At 43.8% G+C, this 23676-nt stretch overlaps 1 protein-coding gene across 2 annotated transcripts in view; it reads right to left on the bottom strand.

Annotated features, from left to right (window-relative positions):
• Nucleotides 1-204: 204 nt before the first annotated feature.
• The window catches only part of LOC120928325 (granzyme K-like), a 49563-nt gene continuing 26091 nt past the window's right edge, over nt 205-23676 (bottom strand). For both annotated transcript variants that reach the window (XM_040339423.1, XM_040339424.1), the window contains exons 2-5: nt 13578-13731; nt 8903-9047; nt 7649-7912; nt 205-926 (exon numbers count right to left, since the gene is read on the bottom strand). In XM_040339423.1, coding sequence (XP_040195357.1) covers nt 774-926; nt 7649-7912; nt 8903-9047; nt 13578-13731 — 716 coding nt within the window. In that variant the 3' untranslated portion in view covers nt 205-773. The remainder of the gene's footprint in view (nt 927-7648; nt 7913-8902; nt 9048-13577; nt 13732-23676) is intronic.

Genomic DNA, 23676 nt, shown 5'->3' with positions numbered 1-23676 from the left:
GCAAGGAAAATAAAAAATTGCATTTTTGCTTGTTGATGATTGGATGATAGAAATCAGCAGAGCTTCCCCTCATTTCAGAGCTTCCCCTCAGATCTAGAGCAAATGCACTCGAAGTGCATTTGCAGTGCACAGTATATTTGCCTTTAGCAAATCAACCTGATTATACTAATTATAGGGGCTGATTTTGCTGTTCTTTGTTTTAGCTAAATTTAGGCTTTAAAAATGCCCTGTTGTCAGACCAATAATATTCTCGTGAGATTTTATATATATATATGCTTTTACTGTTTTTTTGTGTATCTACCCAAAGGGCCGGAGGCGACTGCTGGATTTAGAATGTAAGCAGACTCAGCTGTCATTCAAGTGACACCCTATAGTATTCCTCCTCACTTCTCTAGCAGCTATAAAAAAGTTTACATAAGTAGGTAAGATGAAGGTCATAGGAGCTGGGCCAGCACAGTCAGTAATTAGACACTCCCAGAAGAGAGAAAAGCTATGATATGGCAAGAGGGAGGGGGAGCTTTGGCTGTGCTAGGTAATTGATGGGATTGATTGGAGTGGTTGAATTATCCAGCAAGTTTAAAGCCACCATGCAAGTGAATAAAAAATAGCAAAAGGAAACACGCTACAAGAAAAAAATTCAAATACCTGATAGAGTCTCTGATGAATCCAAAAAAAGGAAAAGAAAGAAAAAAAGATTCTTCCATAAAGACCTAATTTGATTGATAAAGCATTTGAAAAATAATGATTATACTGTATTTAAAGCACGTTTGGTACTATTTGTTGATCATGCTATGTATCCAATCGATGTATTCCTGGGTTAGGCGAGTAAAGACGGAGGCCTCATTAGGTTGTCCACATTTTCTTGGCCCAAATGATGTCAGTCCTGAGAAAACTCCATTGCAGATTAAAGGACCACCTGAATCCCCCTGAAAATTGTTTTTTTTTAACAGATTGTTATTTAATTTATCTGCAGATTACTATGATTTTGTAGACATTTATTTACTGAATACATGCAGTACATTTTTTACTTTTATTACAGGTATTGATATAGCAGTGACAATTTATACATTACTTTACATACAGCTCTTTTCCATCTCTCCCTGCCGTGGTTTGCTAGGTGGCAAAAAGACCAGGGGCTTCAGCCCGAAGTCCAATGCCAGAAACCGGGGAGGGGGGGGGGGTTATGTGACGCAGACTTTTTTTGGCTGGACCTACCTGACCTGCATACACTGACCTACCTGACCTACCTACACTGACAGTAGTGACCTAAATACACTGACCTACCTACACTGACCTACATACACTGACATTTACATACACTGTCTGATCTACCTCAGCTCAGCCGTGGTGTGCCATGTCACAGCAGGCAGTCAGTCATTCTGTCAGTCGTCAGAGGAGGAACCCGAGGAAGAAAGGAGAGCCGAGGAGAAGAGGAGAGCCGAGGAGCCTGGAGGGGAGGAGAGCCTGGAGGGGAGGAGAGCCGAGGAGGAGAGGAGAAACGCCCGCCCGAGCGCCGAGCGGGAATGTGGCGCGGCAGTCGCATTGTAATTCCCGCCTTCTGGAGCCTGCAGCACCTATGATGGACGTCACACGTCCCGCGGTCCCGGCATTGGACCAGTGGGACGTCCATGATTGCAGGTCTCCATTGTTAGCCCTGAGCGAGTTGTGAGCGCTGGGACCGATCTGATCCCAAGCGCAGCCGAATGTGGCCGAGTGCGGCTGAGTGCCATAGTGGGTCCCGCCTTCTGGAGCCTGCGCAGGCTCCAGAAGGAGGGACCCACTATGGCACTCAGCCGCACTCGGCCACATTTGGCTGCGCTTGGGATCAGATCGGTCCCGGCGCTCACAACTCGCTCAGGGCTAACAATGGAGACCTGCAATCATGAGACTCAGGGCTTTTCAGGGACCCATTCGGGGCTCCAGCCCCCCCTAGCCCCCCCTCTCGACGCCCCTGCCCTCAAAGCAGTTACAATTTATCTGATATGCATATATACTGTACATATACAAACATAAAAGAACCAATTTAGACAGAAGCCAATTAACCTACCAGCATGTCTTTGGAGTGTTGGAAAAAACCCACACAAGCATGGAAAGTAGGGTTGTCCCGATACCACTTTTTTAAGACTGAGTACAAGTACTGATACTTTTTTTCAAATACTCGCTGATACTGAACATGTGTCAGTAAGTTTTTTTTTTTTTTATCTTTAACAATTTGTTTTTAATTTTTTACATTTTTTTTTATTTACATTTTTTTTATTTAAAATGCTTTCTTTTTTTTTAAGGGGGGGGGGGGTGGACCGTGTCAGTGTGTTTTTTCTTTAATTTTTTTATTTTCTACAATCATTTTTTTTATTCTTTTGTTTTTTTATTCTTTCTTTTTAAAAAAAAAAATTCAGCCCTGTTGGGGGGGCTTTGGTGAGATATCAGGGGTCTTAAAACAGACATGTCCCTTGTCCCTTTCTCAGCAGCATCAGCTGCGCTGAAAATGAAAGGAGAGAAGACAGCGTCTTCTCTTCATTCATAAACTGAAACATTTGCAAACACAGGTAACAATGTTTCAGTTATGTGAATGGACAGAGTCAGTGATCACTGACTCTGTCCATTCGGAGCAGTAAGGAGCCGGATTTACCGGCTCCTACCCCGCTCTCCATCCTGACATTTCCAGGGGGTGGTGGAGGAGCACCGAAGGGGAGAGAAACACGCGGGATACACGGGATACACACGGCGGCATACACGGGATACACACGGCGGCATACACGGGATACACACGGCGGCACACACGGGATACACACGGTGGCATACACGGGATACACACGGCGGGATACACGGCGGGTTTCAGCTGCTTTAAAATCAGCGGTGATCGTAAGTATCGGGTGAAGGATCGGGACCATTTGCCCGAGTACAAGTACTGGGGAAAATGCTTGGTATCGGTCCCGATTAGGGTTGCCACCTCATCCCTTTAAAACAGAACACAAATGAATTACACAGGTTCTGAGGCTAATTTAATTTAGATAAGGCTCCACTTGAGTTCAATTACCACCTTAATCAGCCACAGAACCTGTGTAATTCATATGTGTTCTGTTTTAAAGGGATGAGGTGGCAACCCTAGTCCCGATACCCATACTAGTATCGGTATCGGGACAAGCCTAATGGAAAGATATGCAAACTCCATGCAGATAGTGTCCTGGTTGGGTTTCAAACTGAGGACCCCATTGCTGTAATGTACACGCTAAGTAACTGTGATACCATTTTTTATGTACAGTATGAGCTAATTTTTCAGGAGAATATACACTAGTTCTCTATTAAGCAGTAAGGGCCAGATTCTTGTAGATCGCTGCATCTTTGCGGCGGCGTAACGTATCTCATTTACGTTACGCCGCCGCAAGTTTTCCGGGCAAGTGCTTGATTCACAAAGCACTTGCCTGTAAAGTTGTGGCGGCGTAGCATAAATCCTCCGGCGCAAGCCCGCCTAATTCAAATGATCCGGGTAGGGGGCGTGGATCATTTAAATTAGGCGCGTTCCCGCGCCAAACGTATTGCGCATGCGCCGTCCCTAAAATTTCCCAACGTGCATTGCGCTAAATGATGTCGCAAGGACATCATTGGTTTTGACGTTAACGTAAATGGCGTCCAGCGCCATTCGCAAACGATGTAAATTTTTTAAATTTCGACACGGGAACGACGGCCATACTTAACATTGACTGCGCCTCATATACCCAGGGGCAACTTTCGCAAATCTTACGTAAACGTCGTAACTTCACTGCGTCGGTCGGGTGTACGTTCGGGAATTCGCGGATTTTGCTAATTTGCATACTCGATCGGGAAAACGACGTCGGCGACACCTAGCGGCGAAAAAAAAAATTGCATTTAAGATCCGACAGCATAAGAGCCTTACGCCTGTCGGATCTAATGGTTATCTATGCGTAACTGATTCTATGAATCAGGCGCATAGATACGACGAGCGGACTCAGAGATACGACGGCGTATCAGGCGATACGCCGGCGTATCTCTTTTGAGAATCTGGCCCTAACAGTTTAAGTACAGGTACTATAGATAATAGATGCTTGCTACCCAAGTTTTGCCAGGAAAGAGTAGGTATTGATTTTCTCAAACAATAGCTATTGTTTGTAAATAATGGTAACAAAGATGAATCCACCTTTTATGTGTTCCCACCACTGCGCTTATGAACAAATAGTGATAATCAAATTTGTAAAAGAGTGAAGCAGCTACGTTTAAAAAAATCAAACTGTGAAAAACATATTCTAAAACCCTAAAATTAGTGTAATAAAATATAAGCAGCGCTGTAAACAATGTACGTTGAAATATCAGTTTTCACAGGTATTCAAAAGTAATGCTAATGTCCATAAACATCACCATGTGACAAAAGTGAATATGTGCACAAATACCAAAAAATATATATAAATGTGTTTAAATATTAATTAAATATAAGTCCATATATCACATCAAATAGGTTTGTAAATGTAGCGCTACCCCCGAAGGAGCCGCTGATTGATTTGGGACCGGCCTACCAAACTGATCTGGCAGTGTCTAGGGGTGTAACTGTGAGAATAACAACAGTGAGTGGTGCGCGATTGGGGTTGTAGGCTTTTATTTTGTCGCATAGGTATTGGGGGGCATTTCCCCAAATACATTTATGCGTTAGACAGAGTGCTTTGAAAGTGATTCTGTCTTTCACTGGTAGCCAGTGAAGGCTTCTCTGTGAAGGGGAGATTGATTCCCATGTTTTTTTCCCACTCACCAGACGCGTGGCCGTGTTCTGAACGACCTGCAGGCGCGTGATTTGGTACTTTGGGAGTCCGAGATAGAGGGCATTTGCATAGTCCAGCCTGGAGTTAACAATTGTTCCCACCACAACTGCTATGTCTTCTTTAGGAATAAATGGGATTAGTCTGCGTAATAAGCATAGCAGATGGTGTGAACCGCTGACTACTGACCCTATTTGTGCATCCATTGTCATGTGGGTGTCAAAGAAGACCCCGAGACTTTTGACTTTGGTGCTAGGGGTGATGATTTTTCCTAGAATGGGCGGAGGTGTCCAGGTTGTTGCCAGTTGATTCTTCCGATTGGCGTGAAACAGGAGAAGTTCTGTTTTTGAGCCGTTGAGTTTAAGATAACTCTTTGTCATCCAGTTCTCTATCAAAGAGAGACATTTCTCTAGATTGAGATGGTGATCCTTTTTGTTGCAGATACGAAAATACAATTGTGTGTCATCCGCATAGGAATGGTAGAGCAGCTTTTGGCTGCTGATAATTTCAAAAAGAGGGCGAAGATAGATATTAAACAGCACCGGCGACAGAGGTGATCCTTGAGGGACTCCGCATGACACCGTGCGTTTTTCAGAAGTGAATGGTCCCAGTTTCACTACTTGTGATCGGTTTTCCAAAAAGGAAAAACCAGGGTAAGTCACATTCCCCGATCTTGGCTACTTCAGCTAGCCGAATAAGCAATAGTTTGTGATCAACCGTATCAAAAGCTGCGCTAAGGTCCAACAGAACTAGAAGACAAGGTTCTCCTTCATCTGCGGCCTCAAGAGCATCATCCCATATTTTGAGCAATGCTGTTTCCGTCCCGTACCCTGGACGGAAACCCGATTGATAAGGATTGAGCAAATTATGGGTGTCTAAATGCTGTTGCAGCTGTTGTACCACCACTTTCTCCATTACCTTGGAGAAAACGTTCAGGCCTGTTATGGGATGACAATGTTCAGGGTCTTTGGGGTCAAGGGTGGGTTTCTTTAAGATGGGTTAGATTATCCCTTGTTTCAACAGGGAGGGCACTATGCCTTCCCTGAATGACTGGTTAATCAGCTGCTTGATGGGTGGTGCCAAAATATTGGCACATTCCTTCAGCAGTTTGGTGGGGATAATATCATTAGGCGCTGTGCTATTTTGCAGAGTGCAGATAATATTTTTAGTGGCATCCAGGGAGACGGGTTTTAGAGTAAACATTGTTACTTGGGCCTGATTCCTGTGGTGATTGGGCTGGGGACTGCTGAGGGGGTTGAGGGGGATACTGTTTTGCAGAATGCTTACACGGATCCTTTCAATTTTGTTCACGAAATGGTCCGATAATTCATTGCAAAATTCTTGGGTATCAGAATTGGGGGCTTCAAGACAGGCTGGGTTCATGGTCTGACTAACCAACTTGAAGAGTTCGCGAGGGCGGTTTAGGGCAGGGATATGCAATTAGCGGACCTCCAGCTGTTGCAGAACTACAAGTCCCATGAGACATAGCAAGACTGACAGCCACAAGCATGACACCCAGAGGCAGAGGCATGATGGAACTTGTAGTTTTGCAACAGCTGGAGGTCCGCTAATTGCATATCCCTGGTTTAGGGCATTGGTGATGATCTTGGAGAAATTATTTATTTTAGCTCGGAAAATTTCTTTGTGCTATTTCTTTGTTGTTTCGTTGTAGATGGCGCGGTTTTCGTCTGTAGTGCTTCTTTTCCAAGCTGCTTCCGCTCTTCTACGTTCTTGCTTAAGGGACAATAGCTGGTCGTTAAACCAGCTGGAGTTGTATTTACGGATACAGGTTTTATGTTTAGGCGCTACCAAGTCGGCTGACTGCAGTAGAGCTGTGTTTATGGAATCCAGGGTTTCAGTGGCTGATTGATGTGAAGGGATCGTTTTTATTTTATTTCCTAGTATTGTTTTAAAGAGCTCCGAATGGAGCTTTTTCTGAGATTTGGTCCAGTGCATTGTCACTGGTTTGGGCGTTTTTGTTAAAGGGGTATTTTTGGTAATCATAAATTTGATTACATGGTGGTCTGTCCATGGTAACGACTCATTTTCCAGAATTTTTACTTCCAGATTTTGTCTGAAAATAAGATCGATGGTGTGTCCAGAAGCATGTGTGGGCCCACCTACTAGTTGCTGCAGACTTAGTCCTTCCAAGTGGTCAATGCAGGCGAAGGCCACGGGATCCTGTGAGGAGTTGGCCCAAAGGTTGAGATCCCCAAGCAGCGAAAAATGTTTGCTGTTTAGTGTATAAGTGGACAGAAATTCTGTCAAAGATGTGAGAAGCTGCGATTTTGGATCCGGTGGTCTATAGCAGAGTAGGTTATGGACGGTCTCCTGTGGATTTGTTTGAAGTTGTAGGGAGAGGGTTTCCATGAATGGAAGTGTGTTCTGAAGGACTGGTTTAGTGATCGAGAGGGAACTCTTATGGATCACTGCCAGGCCTCATCCTCTTTGTCCTATTCTGTTTTCTGTTGTTATGCGATAGTTCTCTGGCACCAGTTCGTCGAGAATGGTGTTACAGTCAGCTGTGAGCCAGCTTTCTGTAATAAAGAGACAGTCTAAATCGCATTGTAGGATGAGATCATGAATTTCTATTCGATGTCTTACTGCTGATCTTGTATTGACCAGAGCGCATGATATGGGCTTTGGTTTGGCTAGGCAGGTGTAGTGTTTGACTGTCGATCGTCGATCGATTCTCCACAGTCGTTCAGTCCTTAAGACTTTTTTGGTGTTGGCCGGCAATTTTGAGGCCAATGGCTTTAGTCCCCAAATAGTTGCTGGCGAGTACCTCAGTCCCGGTCCTGGGTGTGTAGTTTGATAACAGTGAACATTCATTCATTCTGTAGAGCACACATTACTGGCTGAGAAAGAGACAGTATACTTACACTACAGGTATCCTGTCCTCGAGGTCCCACCTTAGTACACATCATATTTTCTGTTATTTCATATTCTTTACTTATATAGTGTTCAGCGCATCTTTCTCTGTTTAGGACAGTGATATTAACTTGCAGCAGATATTCTGAATCATCATCTATCTCTGTCTTTCCCCATCCCGCTGCTTCACATACAGTCCCCTCATTTAGGTCATCAAATGTTTCTGGCAGAGGTAGAAGTTGAACAGCTTTTCCCAGCTTAGCTGCAGAAGATAACTGTAATATACACAACAGAGTTTAATCAATAAAATGAAGAGAAAAGCTTACGATTGCAAGGACATTACAGTATTATGGTAAAAGTTACATTATTTTTTTTATTTGACCATTTAATTCAGTTATGAGTTCATTTGAAATTATTAAAGTGGTTGTAAACCCTTACATATTCTCATTGCAGTGACTAGCCTCAGGTGATATACAGAGATGAAACACATCCTTCTACATACTGTAATTGTACTCCAGATCTGTTCAAAGTATACAGAACAAAGGCTATTTCTCAGATCCAGAAGGCAAGGGGCAGGAATCTGACCCCACACACTGCACAGCTAGAGCACAGAGCTTCAGTGTAATCTGAGACCTGAGTGGAGGGAATGGACAAACCCCCTTTCTACACAGTCTTGTAGGAAAACACACCCAGATGAGGATGCCAGTCACCTGCAGACACCTGGGATGCTGTGGAATCAGCAAATACTATTATCAGTGAATCATGCAGATAGCAGAGGGAAGAGGTAGCAGAAAGAAATGACGCTCACTGCTTTGGATTGAGGCATATGAGGGATATGGTTTGTTCATTTTTCATGTTCGAGGTTTACGAAAACTTTAAGGGACGGTGTTCTGTCAAATGCTCCAACCCATCGAAAACTCCAACCACATAATTTCCGGTTTCTTTAAACGCAAAAAGTGGCCCGGTCATTTGCCAGCCAAATCCTCCGGGGCTGAAGTGGTTAACGGGATCACAAGCATTCTAACCCCTCTCCACTGTATCCAAAACTAGAAAAAAAAAGTTTTGCCTTTAGATATACTTTAAACCTATTCTACAGTACTGCTTTTATTACAATGATTTAGGGGAACTTGAACTTGAAGAGTTGTCCTAAAACACTGTTCAATATTGTATTGCGATGTAATAAAATTATTGTAATTCTTATATTAAAGACTATATAATAATGCAATAATATTTTAATGAATAAAGTATGTATCCAGTATTCTTACCCTATATAGTTTAAGATCATTATAATAACGGGTGTTGTTATAGAGAGGGTGCGTATAACTCCTGGGATAACGAAACACTTGCTGTTGTTTCTCCTTATTGTCCTTGGCATGAGCACCAAGAATAACAGTTGTAACACTTCCAGGCCTAAAAGACAGAGATAACCAATATGGCGGTCATTATATCATGCATATCACATAGTTTTTTTCCATACTTGGGTGACTTGTGCATAACCAGTATGATGATGTTTTGTCATGTAATTCTGCTCTACCTAATAGGAATGAGCTTATGGTTCGCTCTGAACCTGTGTTTTACCTGTGCCAAGTTTTTTTGCTTGTTCAATTGGAGCTTCTCTTCTGCTACTATATATAGATATATATATATTATTATTATTATTATTATTATTATACAGGATTTATATAGTGCTAACAGTTTGGGCAGCGCTTTACATCAGGGAAGACCGTACAGTCACAATACAAATCAATACAGGAGGAATCAGAGGGCCCTGCTCGTTAGAGCTTACAGTCTAGAAGGGAGGGTTAAGTGGAACACAGGGTTGCTAGCTGTGGGGGATGATCAGATGTATTTTAAATGAAAATACAGTTGTTAGGTGTGGGTAGGGTAGGCTTCTTTGAAGAGGAGGGTTTTCAGGGATCCTCTAAAAGCTAATAGAGAAGGAGAAAGACGGAGAGATTGGGGTAAGGAGTTCCATAGGCTTGGAGAGGCTCTGGAAAAGTCCTGGAGACGAGCATGGGAGCAGGTGATGAGAGAGCTAGAGAGTAGGAGGTCTAGAGAAGAACGAAGAGAGCGATTAGGTTGGTATTTAGAGACTAGGTCATTGATGTAGCTGGGGGCAGAGTTGTGGATGGCTTTGTAAGTAGTTGTTAGTAGTTTGAATTTAATTCGTTGGGTGAGCGGAAGCCAGTGGAGGGATTGACAGAGGGGAGTAGCAGAGACAGAGCGGTTGTAAGGTGGATGAGTCTGGCAGCAGCATTCATGATGGACTGAAGGGGGGTTAGAGTATGCAGAGGTAAGCCAATGAGGAGGGAGTTGCAGTAATCGAGGCGAGAGATGACTAGGGAGTGAATTATGAGCTTTGTGGTGTCATTGGTTAGAAAGGGGCGTATTTTGGAGATGTTGCGAAGGTTGAGGTGGCAAGATTTGGACAGTGATTGAACGTGAGGCTTAAAAGACAGTTCAGAGTCCAGGACTACACCTAGGACCTTGGCATGTGGGGATGGGCTGATAGTTGTGCCATCAATTTTGACAGAGAGATCAGGGGAAGAGGCATGTGGGGAAGGGAAAATGATAAGTTCCGTTTTGGATAGATTGAGTTTGAGGAAGTGGTGTGACATCCAAACTGATATATCTGATAGTAAATTAGTGATGCGTGAGGAGAATGAAGGAGTGAGTTGAGGGGCAGAGAAATAGATTTGAGTGTCATCAGCGTAAAGGTGGTAGTGGAAGCCGTGTAGATTGAAAATAGGAGAGGTCCAAGAACAGAACCTTGGGGGACCAGAGAATGGAAGAGGAGAGGAGGAAGTAGAGTTGTAAGTAACGCTGAAGGTGCGGTTGGATAAGTAGGTAGAGAACCAACTAAGAGTACAATCACGGATACCAAAGGTGTGGAGTTTTTTGAGGAGGAGGGGGTGGTCAACCGTATCGAAGGCAGCAGAGAGGTCCAGGAGTAGGAATTCAGAATAGTGTCCCTTCCCTTTGGCCATTAGTATATCGTTTGTTAGTTTTAGGAGAGCAGTTTCTGTGGAATGTTGAGGACGAAATCCAGACTGAGGGGGATCAAGAAGGTTATTATCAGTAAGGTGGGCGCTCAGTCGGTTGTAGACCAGACGTTTAAGGAAGGGGTTAATTATGTTCCATAGGTGTGTTCTAACTGAAGGGGGGTGGGACTGACTAGGGGAAATTACAAATCGCTGTTAATACATTGTATGAACATGCGATCAGTCATTTCTCCCCCTGACAGGACCGGGAGCTGTGTGTTTACACACACAGCTCCCAGTTCTCGCTCTGTAACGAGCGATCGCGGGTGCCTGGCGGTGATCGCGCCCACCAGGCATGCGCGTCGGCACCAGGGGCAAGCAGGGGGCGTGCCCCTAGTGGCTGAAATGCGAAATCACTTAATATTACGTTATTTTACGCAGCCGAGCCGTCCTGCCGCCGTAAAACTGTGGCGGCTGGTCGGCAAGAGGTTAAGGATAGAAGACACAGCTGTCAGAAATAGTGGTAGTGCATTTGAGAAAGGGGAGGAAGAGCTAAAAGTGTGAAAAAGTATACCTGTATTGTAAATTTCAAGGTATTTTGTGTTCCTTCGCTTTGTGCAATCGCTGAAGTGCAGAGTCAGAAGTGCTTCCACTTATAGAAATAGCCCCACTTGAAGAAAGAGCCCCAGAAAAAAATGAGCCCCCTGCTTATGCTTCCCCCAAAAGGATGCTTAGATTTATACTAATGGAGATATATATATATGACAGTTTCCAGTCAATGGTTGTTAAGGAACCAGTGCCAGTCCCATTCATTTTCTGGCTGGGAATCCATGGCCTTGTAAATAAAGGACGACCAAATACAACCATATAGGGGCTTCCACATTCCAATAAACTCCCTAAAACCCAAAACCATCAGGCCACGATTTAAAAAAAAATATTTTAAGCAACTTTTACAAGTCCAGAAAGTACTCTGTAGGTTACCTTTAACATCCTCATATACTGCCAAATCTCTATCAGGACAATTTAATGCACATAAGCCATTTACAGATAAATGATTGTGTTTTATCTCTGAATGTTACCTATTAAAGCGGAGTTCCGGACACCTTTGGAAAAAATAAAAGTCAGTCAAATACTGTAGCTGCTGACTTTTAAAAAACAGCCACTCACCTGTCCCACGATTCAGCGGTGTGCTCACCCAAGTTGGCCTCACCCGCTGTCTTTGGTCCCCGGTGCCGGCAACTTCACTATGGGCCCCTGGATGTGACAGTTTGAGGCTTCACAGCCGGGTGCCCACTGCGACACGTTGCGCATTGTGAATGATGGATGCAGTCTTCTGGGACCTGTCGGTGTCCCAAAAGACTGCAGAAGAGAGGGAGGAGAACTTCCATTTCCGAGTACCGCTGAGCTCAGAACGGAAGTGGGAAGCAGGTACCTGTCAAAATCGGGTACCTGCTCCTCCCCCTCCCCTTCCACTTCTCAAAAGTGACAATTCTGCAAGAGGAGCGGGGAACGAGTCCTTAAAGCGGAAGTTCCCCTTTTGGGTGGAGCTCCGCTTTAAAGTGAACCTGGAATATAGCAGACAGATTCTAACAAAACAGATTTTATGTTCATAGCTTTGACTAGACTTTACATATGCTTTAGATAAGAACTTTAGATTTTACCAAAAATGCATTATACATGACTGTATTGTTGTGTATATTTACAGCATTGCCATGTATATTGCATTTTTGGCTACATAAAATTTCTTATCTAAAGCAAAACTCCAGCTTATAAACTTTATTGGCAAAAGTATTGTGCCTTTACACACACAACTTTAATGGCATCCCAGTCTTAGCCTGTAGGGTTCAATATTGAGTTGTCTCACCCTTTGCTATAATAGCTTCAACTCTGGGAAGGTTATAGAGAAGTATGTGGGCTAGATTCAGATAGATTAGCGGATCTTTAGATCCACGTAATCTATCTGATTTACGATCCGCCGGCGCAAATTTGAGAGGCTAGTGCAGTATTCAGAAAGCACTTACCTCGAAACTTGCGCCGGCGGATCGTAATTCACCCGGCGGAATTCAAATTCCGTGGCTAGGGGGAGTGTAGTATTTAAATCAGGCGCGTCCCCGTGAATTTTCCCGGCGTGCATTGCTCCCAATGACGTGGTTTCGGCGTGAGCGTAACTTGCGTCCGGCCGTATTCTGAATCGACTTACGCAAACGACGTAAAAATTCAAAACTCGGCGCGGGAACGACGGCCATACTTAACATAGGATACGCCTCACATAGCAGGGGTAAGTATACGCCGGAAAAAGCCGAACGCAAACGACGTAAAAAAAAAGCGACAGGCGGGCGTTCGTTTCTGAATCGGCGGATCTCCTCATTTGCATATTCGTCGCTTATACAAATGGAAGCGCCACCTAGCGGCCAGCGGGAGATTGCAGCCTAAGATCCGACGGTGTAAGTCACTTGCACCTGTCGGATCTAAGGGAGATCTATGCGTAACTGATTCTTATGAATCAGTCGCATAGATCCGACCGTCGGATCTCAGAGATACGACGGCGTATCAGGAGATACGCCGTCGTATCTCTATCTGAATCTCCCCCCCTGAGTTACCTAACTAGCCTTAGGTCATTTGTAAAAGGTAGGTATAAAAAAAAAAAACATTTATACAATGTAGCTGGGAGGTCTCTGAGGAGTGCAACCAAGAAGGGGCAACATGGAGGCTGGGGCTTTGATGCTTTGAGTGTTCATATCAGGATAGGGAGTATTAATACTTCTGGTTGGATAAGTGTATAAGTTCTGATTGCTGCGTGCCAGGAAAGATTGGGCTGCAAGGTTAAAGGGAAAACAAAATCAACACACACACACATTCATACCATTTTCATATTACAAGCATGGCTGGAAAAAAATCAATTCATTTAATTTTGTAACATTTTAGAATATGCTGAATACTATGCTATTAATGTACTTACTTGATACAGTGAGCAGCAGTCAGCACCCATCTAGGGTGTATTAAACTTCCTCCACATATCATTTCTTCATATTTTGTTTCAAACTTTATCACAGCCATGTACGGTCTGGAATGTGGTTTAGCTACATCTCCATTTATGATTTTTATCCTGGCACCTGTGTGAATGAACATCAAAAAATACCAAACCATGAAACACATAAAATATTTACCATAATATTAGAATGCAAAGTCAGACATGGGAAGTTCAAATCCAAGTGAACAAAGCATGGGGTCGTTCTACAATATTTCCTTTTCTAAATGCAATTATGGAAGAAAATTCCTGAAAGCAACCAACTTCTCTCCTCAGTCCCAAATGAGAAAAGGCCTATAATGAAGAAACGGTACACATCTAAGCTCCTTTCTAAAAACTTTCTAAACAGCAGGTAGTGGTCATAAAACCTGCATTATCAATTTACATACCTCCCAACATTTTGAGATTGGAATGAGGGACACCTACTAGCAAACATATGTAGGCATAGGACACACCCCTGCCACCCCCATTAACGGGGACATAACCCCCAAAAAAGTTAAACCACTAATATTCCTTTATATTGTCTCTTAAAATTGACAAATGAAGCAATTTAGAATTTGGGTGAAAGGTTTAGCGCTGGAAAACACTTTTTGAAAATTAAAAAGTGAATTTCATATACAACTATATAGATCAGACCAAAATGAGGGACAAATGAGGAGGATTGAGGGACAGAGGGACATATCAGGGACAGTCCCTCCAAATCAGGGACAATTGGGAGCTATGCGTTTACATCATACATTTATTAACCACTTGCTTACTGGGCACATAAACCCCCTTCGTTCCCAGGCGAAATTTCAGCTTCCGGCACTGCGTCGCTTTAACTGACAATTGCGCGGTCGTGCGACGTGGCTCCCAAACAAAATTTACGTCCTTTTTTCCCCACAAATAGAGCTTTATTTTGGTGGTATTTGATCACCTCTGCGGTTTTTATTTTTTGCGCTATAAACAAAAAAAGAGCGACAATTTAAAAAAAATATATATTTTTTTTACTTGTTGCTATAATAAATATCCCAATTTTTTTTAAAAAAACGATTTTTTTTCTCAGTTAAGGCCGATACGTATTTTTCGACGTATTTCTGTAAAAAAAAAAAAAATTGCAATAAGCGACTGGTTTGCGCAAAAGTTATAGCGCCTACAAAATGGGGAACAGAATTATGATTTTTTTTTAAAAAATTTTTTTTTACTAGTAATGGCGGCGATCTGCGATTTTTATTGGGACTGCGATATTGCAGCAGACGTATCGGACACTTTCGACACAAATTTGGGACCATTCACATTTATACAGCGATCAGTGCTATAAAAATGCACTAATTACTGTATAAATGTGCCTTGCAGGGAAGGGGTTAACACTAGGGGGTGAGAAAGGGGTTAAATGTGTAGCCTGGGTGTGTTCTAACTGTGTGGGGGAGGGGGGTGACTGGGGGAGGTGACCGATGCTGTGTCTCTATGTACAAGAGACACAGATCGGTCTCCTCTCCTCTGATAGCACGTGGAGCTCTGTGTTTACACACAGAGCTCCACGTCCCTGCTGTTACCGGCTGTGTCACCGACGATCGCGTGTACCCGGCGGACAGGTACACGCATCGGGTCCCCAGCGATGCAGCGGCACAGTGGTTACCAGTGGCGCGCGGGTAATGCTTTCAAATGACGTCCAAAGACGTCCAGTTGGCACCTGAGAACCGCGCTGTTGACGTCTTTTGTCAATAGCGCGGGTCTCAAGTGGTTAAGAATGAGCAATAGAAGCTGTGTCCAAACAAGTGTAGGTTGAGGGAAAAGGTCTAGTTACCAGGGTTGTGTTTGGGATCCCTAAACCTGAGCCTTTCCCAATTACTGATTTACAATGCCTTGTTCTGCACTGTGTTTCTGAGTGGAGGCAAGTACGTCGATAGAGGCTTCTCTCCAAGAACAAGAACAGTGAGAAGAAGAATAGTGACATCAATCAAATCTTATGCCAAATTTAATGAGCCAGAGACAGCAGTGCCTTAAGCTGGCAATAGATGGTCCGGAATTCAACCAAATCTGCAGGGAGACATAGGCAGGCCATAGTTGTAGCAGTGGCATTGCTAGGGCAGTGCGGGGGGTGCGGTACGCACCCGGGTGCCACCCACTACAGGGGTGGCACCCGGAAAAAGTGAAAAGTGATTTTCAGCCAGAAAACCCTCTTTTAGCGCCGCGGCTGCTCCTGGTCTGTGTTCTCCTACTCCTCCTCCCCTCTGTCTCTCATTGCGGCGCTGCTGCACAAGCCTGTCACGATCGACCGGGTGGCGCGGCTGCACACTGTCTTCTCTCCAGCCACGTGGGTAGGTACCGGAGCACGATGGGACTGTGACATCATAAGAGAGGCCTATATAAATCATCGCGCACCGGACACCCGGCATAACAGCGGGAAGAAGCGTTGTGTCAACATGGGAAGAGGGCAGAAGAAGACAGAAGAAGACAGAAGACAGAAGAAGAAGAAGAGCGGGCTGGCCGCTGCTAGTAATAATCGAGCTAACACACGAAGATAGCGGCGGCCAGCCCTGAAGAAGAAGGCACCGGAGAGCGAGCGGGAGAAGAACCGGGGCCGAGATGACAGCGGAGAAGATGGTAGAAGACCCCCGGTGAGCGGAAGAAGACCCCCGGAGAGCGGAGAAGACCCCCGGAGAGCGCAAGAAGAAGGCCCCCGGAGCTGACCAATAAATTACTTTAAAAACGTCGGGAAGAGGCTCTGTCCTTATCAACATGGGGACAGGGTGCTCTGGGGTGGGGGGTCCACCCAACCCCCCCATGTTGAGGGCATGCAGCCTGGTACGGCTCAGGGGGGGGCGCTCGCTCATCCCCACTCCTTTCCTGGCCGGCCGGGTAATGTGCTCTGGATACGAGTATGGTATGGATTGTGGGGGTCCCCCCACGTTGTTTTTTTTGGCGTACGGGGGGTCTCCTTACAACCCATACCAGACCTAAAGGCCTGGTATGCTCCTGGGGGGAACCCATGTCGGTTTTTTATTTAAAATTTGGCGTGGAGTTCTCCCTCTCAGGATTCATACCAAACGCCGCAGCTAGAATTGGCGGGAATCCAAGTCAGATCTCCCGTCGCTTCTATGACGGCTTTGTCTCATCGTGGCAAGCCAGCTCGGCGCTGGTTCCCGCGATGGGGGTTCCCGCGATGGGGCTCGTAGGTGGTCAATCTCGCCGAGAAAGGGAGCGAGATTGACACAATATCGCGGTCACCTACTGTACCTTTCTTCACAATTGCAACAAATGCAGTGAGACTATTGTCTCCAGCATAGTTGATTATTAAATAAATATTTACACATTTTTATAACATCCAGAGAACTGTTTGAAGTTTGCGTGAATAATTATGTAGTATATATGGTTGATCTGCTTAAAACTTGCACAATCACATGACTTCCTTCTTTAATGTCCCACCTTTTCCCTGCAACAATTTAATGCCCCTCATTTTTCATGTTGATTTTTTTTCTTTTTTCTGATCTATCATGTTCATTATAATTTAGATACATCAACTTTCTGTGATTTTTATAAGATCTAGACTTTATTTAATGAGGTTTGCATTCCTTTGAACGCAGGGACCCTGTGGGAACAATGATTTCTATACAATAATTTTTAACTGCTTGCCGCCCGCCGTACGCAGATATACATCTGCAGCATGGCAGGGGCAGGCAAAAGGACGTATATATAAGTCCCCTTTAACCCCCCTTAGCGATATTCCCGAGTCTGGCTCGGGGTGGAATTTCAGAACCAAAAGCGGTAACCCCGAGCCAGACTCGGGATCGCCTCGCAGTGTCCACAGGCAGAGTTTACTTACCTTGTCCCTGGATCCTGTGATGCCTCCCCACTGTGTGATCGAGCTGTGTCCTCCTTGCTCGATTCATACAGTGCCCGAGTGCCGACGAGCTTTGTTCCCTGTGACGTTACGACGCACGGGGGCGGAGATCGGCGCCAAATTCAAAAAAGTAAATACACACAATACATACAGTATACTGTAATCTTATAGATTACAGTACTGTATGAAATAAATACACATCCCCTTTGTCCCTAGTGGTCTGTCCAGTGTCCTTCATGCACTTTTATATAATAAAAACTGTTCTTTCTACCTGGAAACTGGAGATTGTCCATAGCAACCAAAAAGTGTCCCTTTATGTCAAAAGTGGTTTTAGACCAGCTAGAAAACAGCGATAATAAATTAGAATCACTTGCAGAATTGAGCAATAGCGATTTGTGGGGAAATTCATCATCAGACCCTGAAAGTAATGACAGCAACAATTCTGCAACTGAGCAAATTTCAGTGTTTTGATTTGATTACATTATTGAATTATTTTTATTATAATTATATTATTATTTGTTATAATTATTTATAGTTATTTATTATATTATAATTTATGATTTTGTTTTTCAAACTTTATCATACCCGAGATATCCACTAGACTCTGGTTTAGTCAGATTTAAGTGAGTTATTCCTAAGAATTACAGGCCTACAATGTAAAACGCCAAATTTCCATGCAAAATAATGGTACCGCTTTCAGCACCTAAAATCTGAAATAATCTTACCGCCATGGAGGTTAAGAAGCGGTTGTTGCGGACGAGCCCGCGCGCCCGCTGTGATCTCCGTGAGCCTGCCTGCGGGTACCGCGGACTCGATCTCTGCGGGCATACCCGCAATCGTCTCACGGAGAGATAGAATGGGGAGATGTTAGTGTAAACACAACATCTCCCCGATCTGCCTAGTGACACTGTCACTGATTGTGTTCCCTGTCATCGGGAACACGATCAGTGCCGTGTCACAGCAAGCCACACCCTCCTACAGTAAGAATCACTCCTTAGGAAACACTTAACCCCTACAGCGCCACCTAGTGGTTAACCCTTTCACTGCCCGTGTAATTTTCACAGTAATCAGTGCATTTTTATAGCACCGATCGCTGTAAAAATTACAATGGTCCCAAAAATGTGTCAAAAGTGTCCACCATAATGTTGCAGTCACGATAAAAATCGCTGATCACCGCCATTACTAGTAAAAAAAATAATATTAATAAAAATGCTATAAAACCATGTCCTATTTTGTAGACGCTATAACGTTTGCGCAAACCAATCAATATACACTTATTGCAATTTTTTTTTGCCAAAAATATGTAGAAGAATACATATCGGCCTAAACTGAGGGAAACATTTTTTTTTATATCTTTTTTGGGGATATTTAATATAGCAAAATTATCGCTCTATTTTTGTTTATAGCGCAAAAAATAAAAACAGCAGAGGTGATCAAATACCATGAAAGCTCTATTTGTGGGAAAAAATGGACATCAATTTTGTTTGGGAGGCACGTCGCACGGCAAATGTCAGTTAAAGCGACGCAGTGCCGAATCGCAAAATGACCCGGTCATTTAGCAACAAAATGGTCCGGGGCTTAAGTGGTTAACCTAGGGTGACCAGACATCCCCAGTTTCAGGGGACAGTCCCCTGATTGAGGACACTGTCCCCCGGACCAAGTCTGTCCCTGGTTTTGTCCCCAGATTGGATTCATTAGGGGACAGGGGCAATTTCAAAGACAGACAGTGCAGAATTAAAATAAACATTTTTGAATTACACCGCCGTGCCTACTAGCATAGGTGGGGTTGCATTTTTCCCATTATCTGTGCCCCCTTCTGATGATCATGTGCTGGTCGGAGCAGAGGCAATATTTCGGGCAAAGTTTCGGGCGCATGCCCATTCAGCTCCACTCGCATGTTCTTCTGCCTGGGCTCAAATCCTGGCCAGCCACTTGCCTATCTCCTTGCCTTCCCTGGCGGAGTGATCTTCCTCTGCTCCCCATCCAGTAGTAACCGGGGCCCGGAGAGTGAGACTTGAGAGGTTGTGAGGCGGGCGGCGATGGGCAGAGAGTCCCTGATTGTTGCCATTACTAGTAAAGAAAAATATGTCCCCGGATTTCATTTTAAAAATCTGGTCACCTTAGGTTAAATAAATATACATTTTTTATTAGAATTTTATATGTAATTAGGTTTATATATTTTAGGATTATGTGCATATATATGTGCCAATTAAGATCCATTTGAGAATGTTGGATACATTCTGGTATGTCCACATCAATTTTACTTTTATGCTACATTGTGATCTTGCGATCTTGTGTCATTTACACTTATTGCATTTATTTATAGTTTTATCTTTGTCATTATTCAATAACTGATATTGATATTACTGTTGTTATTATTATTTATCATTCATCATTGTCTTAAATTTATGGATGTACACCAAATAATAAAAATCATCATATGCCTAACATATATATATATATATTAGGGCTGGGGAAATTAAAGATTAATTCCTTGATTAATCTTAAATTTTTTTTGATCGATCAAAATTCTTTTGATCGATCAAAATTCTTGACGTCACCGGACAGCCTGGACAGTGAGACTTACCCTGCTGGATGCGAGCAACCTGCACCCATTGGATTGAGGTACCTTTGCATATGTGGAGCAGGAGGATGCATCAGGCTCCATCAAGGGAAGGGGGCAAAAATAACCATTGTTTTCCTGTCCTAAGCAGTTTTGTGCAGACAATTCTTTGTGTATCGGCAACATCTGTTCCGTGCGAAAGACTGTTCAATTCTTCAGGGTATATTGTCATGGGTGTCCGCTCCATAGGGCAAGGGGGGTCATTCCCCCCCCCCCCTGGAATCGACAGGGAGACCCAGGACTAGGGCCGAACTGGCCCTGGGGCCGCTTTATGCGGCGACTGCAGTGCTACCCTCCTTCTGTCCTCCGGCACTCGTATCGTATATCACGGAGCTGGGTCCGTATGCAAGGTCCGGCCCCCCTAGTTTGGCTCGTCTGTAGTCTTCTAGTGTTTCGCCTATCACACGAGCCGAACTAGGGGGGTGGGACCTTGCACACAGACCCTGCTCCGTGACATACGATACGAGCGCCAGAGGACAGAGGGAGGGGAGCGCCGTTTTATATCGTTTACCAGGCCTGTGCTTTGTTTGTTCCAACATCTGTTGCCACAGGTAACACTAGACTATTTTCTGATATGTTTTTAGCAAGTCTGGAAACACAGAGCAAACACAACACAGAGTTGTAGCCCAGTGTCATCTTAAGAGCATTATAGGCCCCCGGGCAATACAGTGCACAGGGGCCCTGTCTACACAATCACGCACGAGAATTTACTGACAAAAATCATAAAATTTACTGGCAGAACCACATTTTTTACTGCCAGTGCAAAAAAAGTACCTAAAATTACAGTTTTCAGTGCCGAATAATGCAAATGTCAGTATTTAAACTATAAACATATACAGTAGCTAGTGCTACTAGCAATGTGTTTAAGTTAAACAAAAGTTAAAAAAAATGTCTTCATTGACATGAAGGTCAGGTTACTATAACCCAGCCAGCACAGAGTTTCCTCTTACATCAGAGTCTGCAGGATTCCCCCTTACAGTGAAAGGGAACTCTTATGTAAAGGGGAACGCTGCAGATCATGATCTAAGGAGGGAACTCTGATGTGGAGGGGGGCTCTGGTGACCAGAGACCACCTTATATCAGAGTCCACTGCTTTCTCTTTCCCACTTACATCAGGGTCCGCAGACTAAGTTCCCCCTTGTATTGTAAGGGGGAATCCTGCAGACTCTGATGTAAAGGGGAACTCTGATGTGGGGGGCACTCTGGTGAGTAAATACACTAAGGTAAGGGGGGTCACTAATATAGGAGGGGGAACCTTTATATCAGTGCCCCCTTACATTTTTTTACATCAGCAACCCCCCGCACCCATGGAGGACCGGATCTTCTCTGTGATTTCCGCAAACTGGGCATGGGCAGTTCTAACCCGTCACTCTCCACAATATTTTACTGGAGTTGCTGGGCAGCCGGTGGGGCCCCCCAGGCAAGTGGGGCCCCCGGGCAACTGCCCGGCGTGCCCAATGGAAAAGATGGCCCTGTTGTAGCCTACAGCATAGTTTCAAGTTGTCCCTTATTTAGAGTGCCTGTCCCTCTTCTGGAATTAAATCCATTTGTCCCTCATTCCAAAAGGTTCCTCGTTTAGACCTGAAATAAACATGCTGTCAATATAGTGTAGTGTTTCAGTCAAGGAAAAGGGGTGCTGTGTAATGTAAAGGGGTAAAGGGGTCCAGTGATGCAGGGTGCTGTGTAATGTAAAGGGGTCCAGTGATGCAGGGTACTGTGTAATGTAAAGGGGTCCAGAGCTGTGGGGTGCTGTGTAATGTAAAGGGGTCCAGAGGTGCAGTTGTGGAGAGGGGGTACACAGTAGTGACAAAGAGATATTGAAAGATGCAGGGGGCATAGTGGGGTGTTTTTACATTTTAACGTGGGGGGAGGGTGCGCTTTTAACCCCCGCTTGCAGTCGAAGAAAGGGTAAAATGCGACTGTGTACCGCTGCCGCCCATGTATATTGTCAATAAAATGCGATCATGTCTGCTTCCAGAAAATGTAAAAACTCTGGTATGTCTGCGTGACTGGCTAAAGTGATGCCTACTTGCCTACTATAAAGTGACTGACAGTCAATATACTAGATAAGCTTTATAATTAAAGTTAAATTAACTTTCTAAGTTTTTCCTAAAGGTTAATAAGAAAAAATTACTTACGTCAGTGCTACAGTTTGAATTTAAAACGTATTTGTGTGAACTGTAAAGTTAAGTTATGGATTGTGGAAACTAACTAGTGTCGGGTGATTGTATATAGTGTATACCACATTTACCACTGACTAATGCAGAGTTGCAATGCAAGGAGATCAGCTAAAAGTAGTTAAATCTGCATGTGCGTTATAATTAATCGAAATTAGTCGATTAATCGATTACAAAAAAAACGATTGATCGAACACGAAAATTGTAATCAGTAACAGCCCTAATATATATATATATATATATATACATATTCAGATTAATTTAATAAACCTTTTGGTTTGGTGGATCTTTATCTATATCATTATAACTTCAACTCCATATCCCAGGTGTCGCCTAACTTTGGGTGTTGCCCTAAAATTTGATTGTGTTGGTAGGTCTCTGTGAGATCTTCTTTGATTGGTTATCAAACCTTTGAGGTCAAATGTAAATTTAATTTTTTTTTGTATTTAAGAAAAAGAATAATAAAATCAAATTGAAAACAAAAAAAAAAGAAATTTTGTCTTAAAGGTAATGTGAGTTATGGACATTGATCAATATTCTATATATTGAATAATGAGTAGGAGCAGATACTGTATACAGGCAGTGCAGAATTATTAGGTAAATTAGTATTTTGACCACATCATCCTCTTTATGCATGTTGTCTTACTCCAAGCTGTATAGGCTCGAAAGCCTACTACCAATTAAGCATATTAGGTGATGTGCATCTCTGTAATGAGAAGGGGTGTGGTCTAATGACATCAACACCCTATATCAGGTGTGCAGAATTATTAGTCAACTTCCTTTCCTTTGGCAAAATGGGTCAAAAGAAGGACTTGACAGGCTCAGAAAAGTCAAAAATAGAGAGATATCTAGCAGAGGGATGCAGCACTCCTAAAATTGCAAAGCTTCTGAAGCGTGATCATCGAACAATCAAGCGTTTCATTCAAAATAGTCAACAGGGTCGCAAGAAGCGTGTGGAAAAACCAAGGCGCAAAATAACTGCCCATGAACTGAGAAAAGTCAAGCGTGCAGCTGCCAAGATGCCACTTGCCACCAGTTTGGCCATATTTCAGAGCTGCAACATCACTGGAGTGCCCAAAAGCACAAGGTGTGCAATACTCAGAGACATGGCCAAGGTAAGAAAGGCTGAAAGACGACCACCACTGAACAAGACACACAAGCTGAAACGTCAAGACTGGGCCAAGAAATATCTCAAGACTGATTTTTCTAAGGTTTTATGGACTGATGAAATGAGAGTGAGTCTTGATGGGCCAGATGGATGGGCCCGTGGCTGGATTGGTAAAGGGCAGAGAGCTCCAGTCCGACTCAGACGCCAGCAAGGTGGAGGTGGAGTACTGGTTTGGGCTGGTATCATCAAAGATGAGCTTGTGGGGCCTTTTCGGGTTGAGGATGGAGTCAAACTCAACT

This window comes from Rana temporaria, chromosome 1, assembly GCF_905171775.1.
Source record: "Rana temporaria chromosome 1, aRanTem1.1, whole genome shotgun sequence".
NCBI lineage: Eukaryota > Metazoa > Chordata > Amphibia > Anura > Ranidae > Rana > Rana temporaria.
Note: the sequence above shows the minus strand (reverse complement) of the source record. Positions and strands in the feature narration are given on the sequence as shown.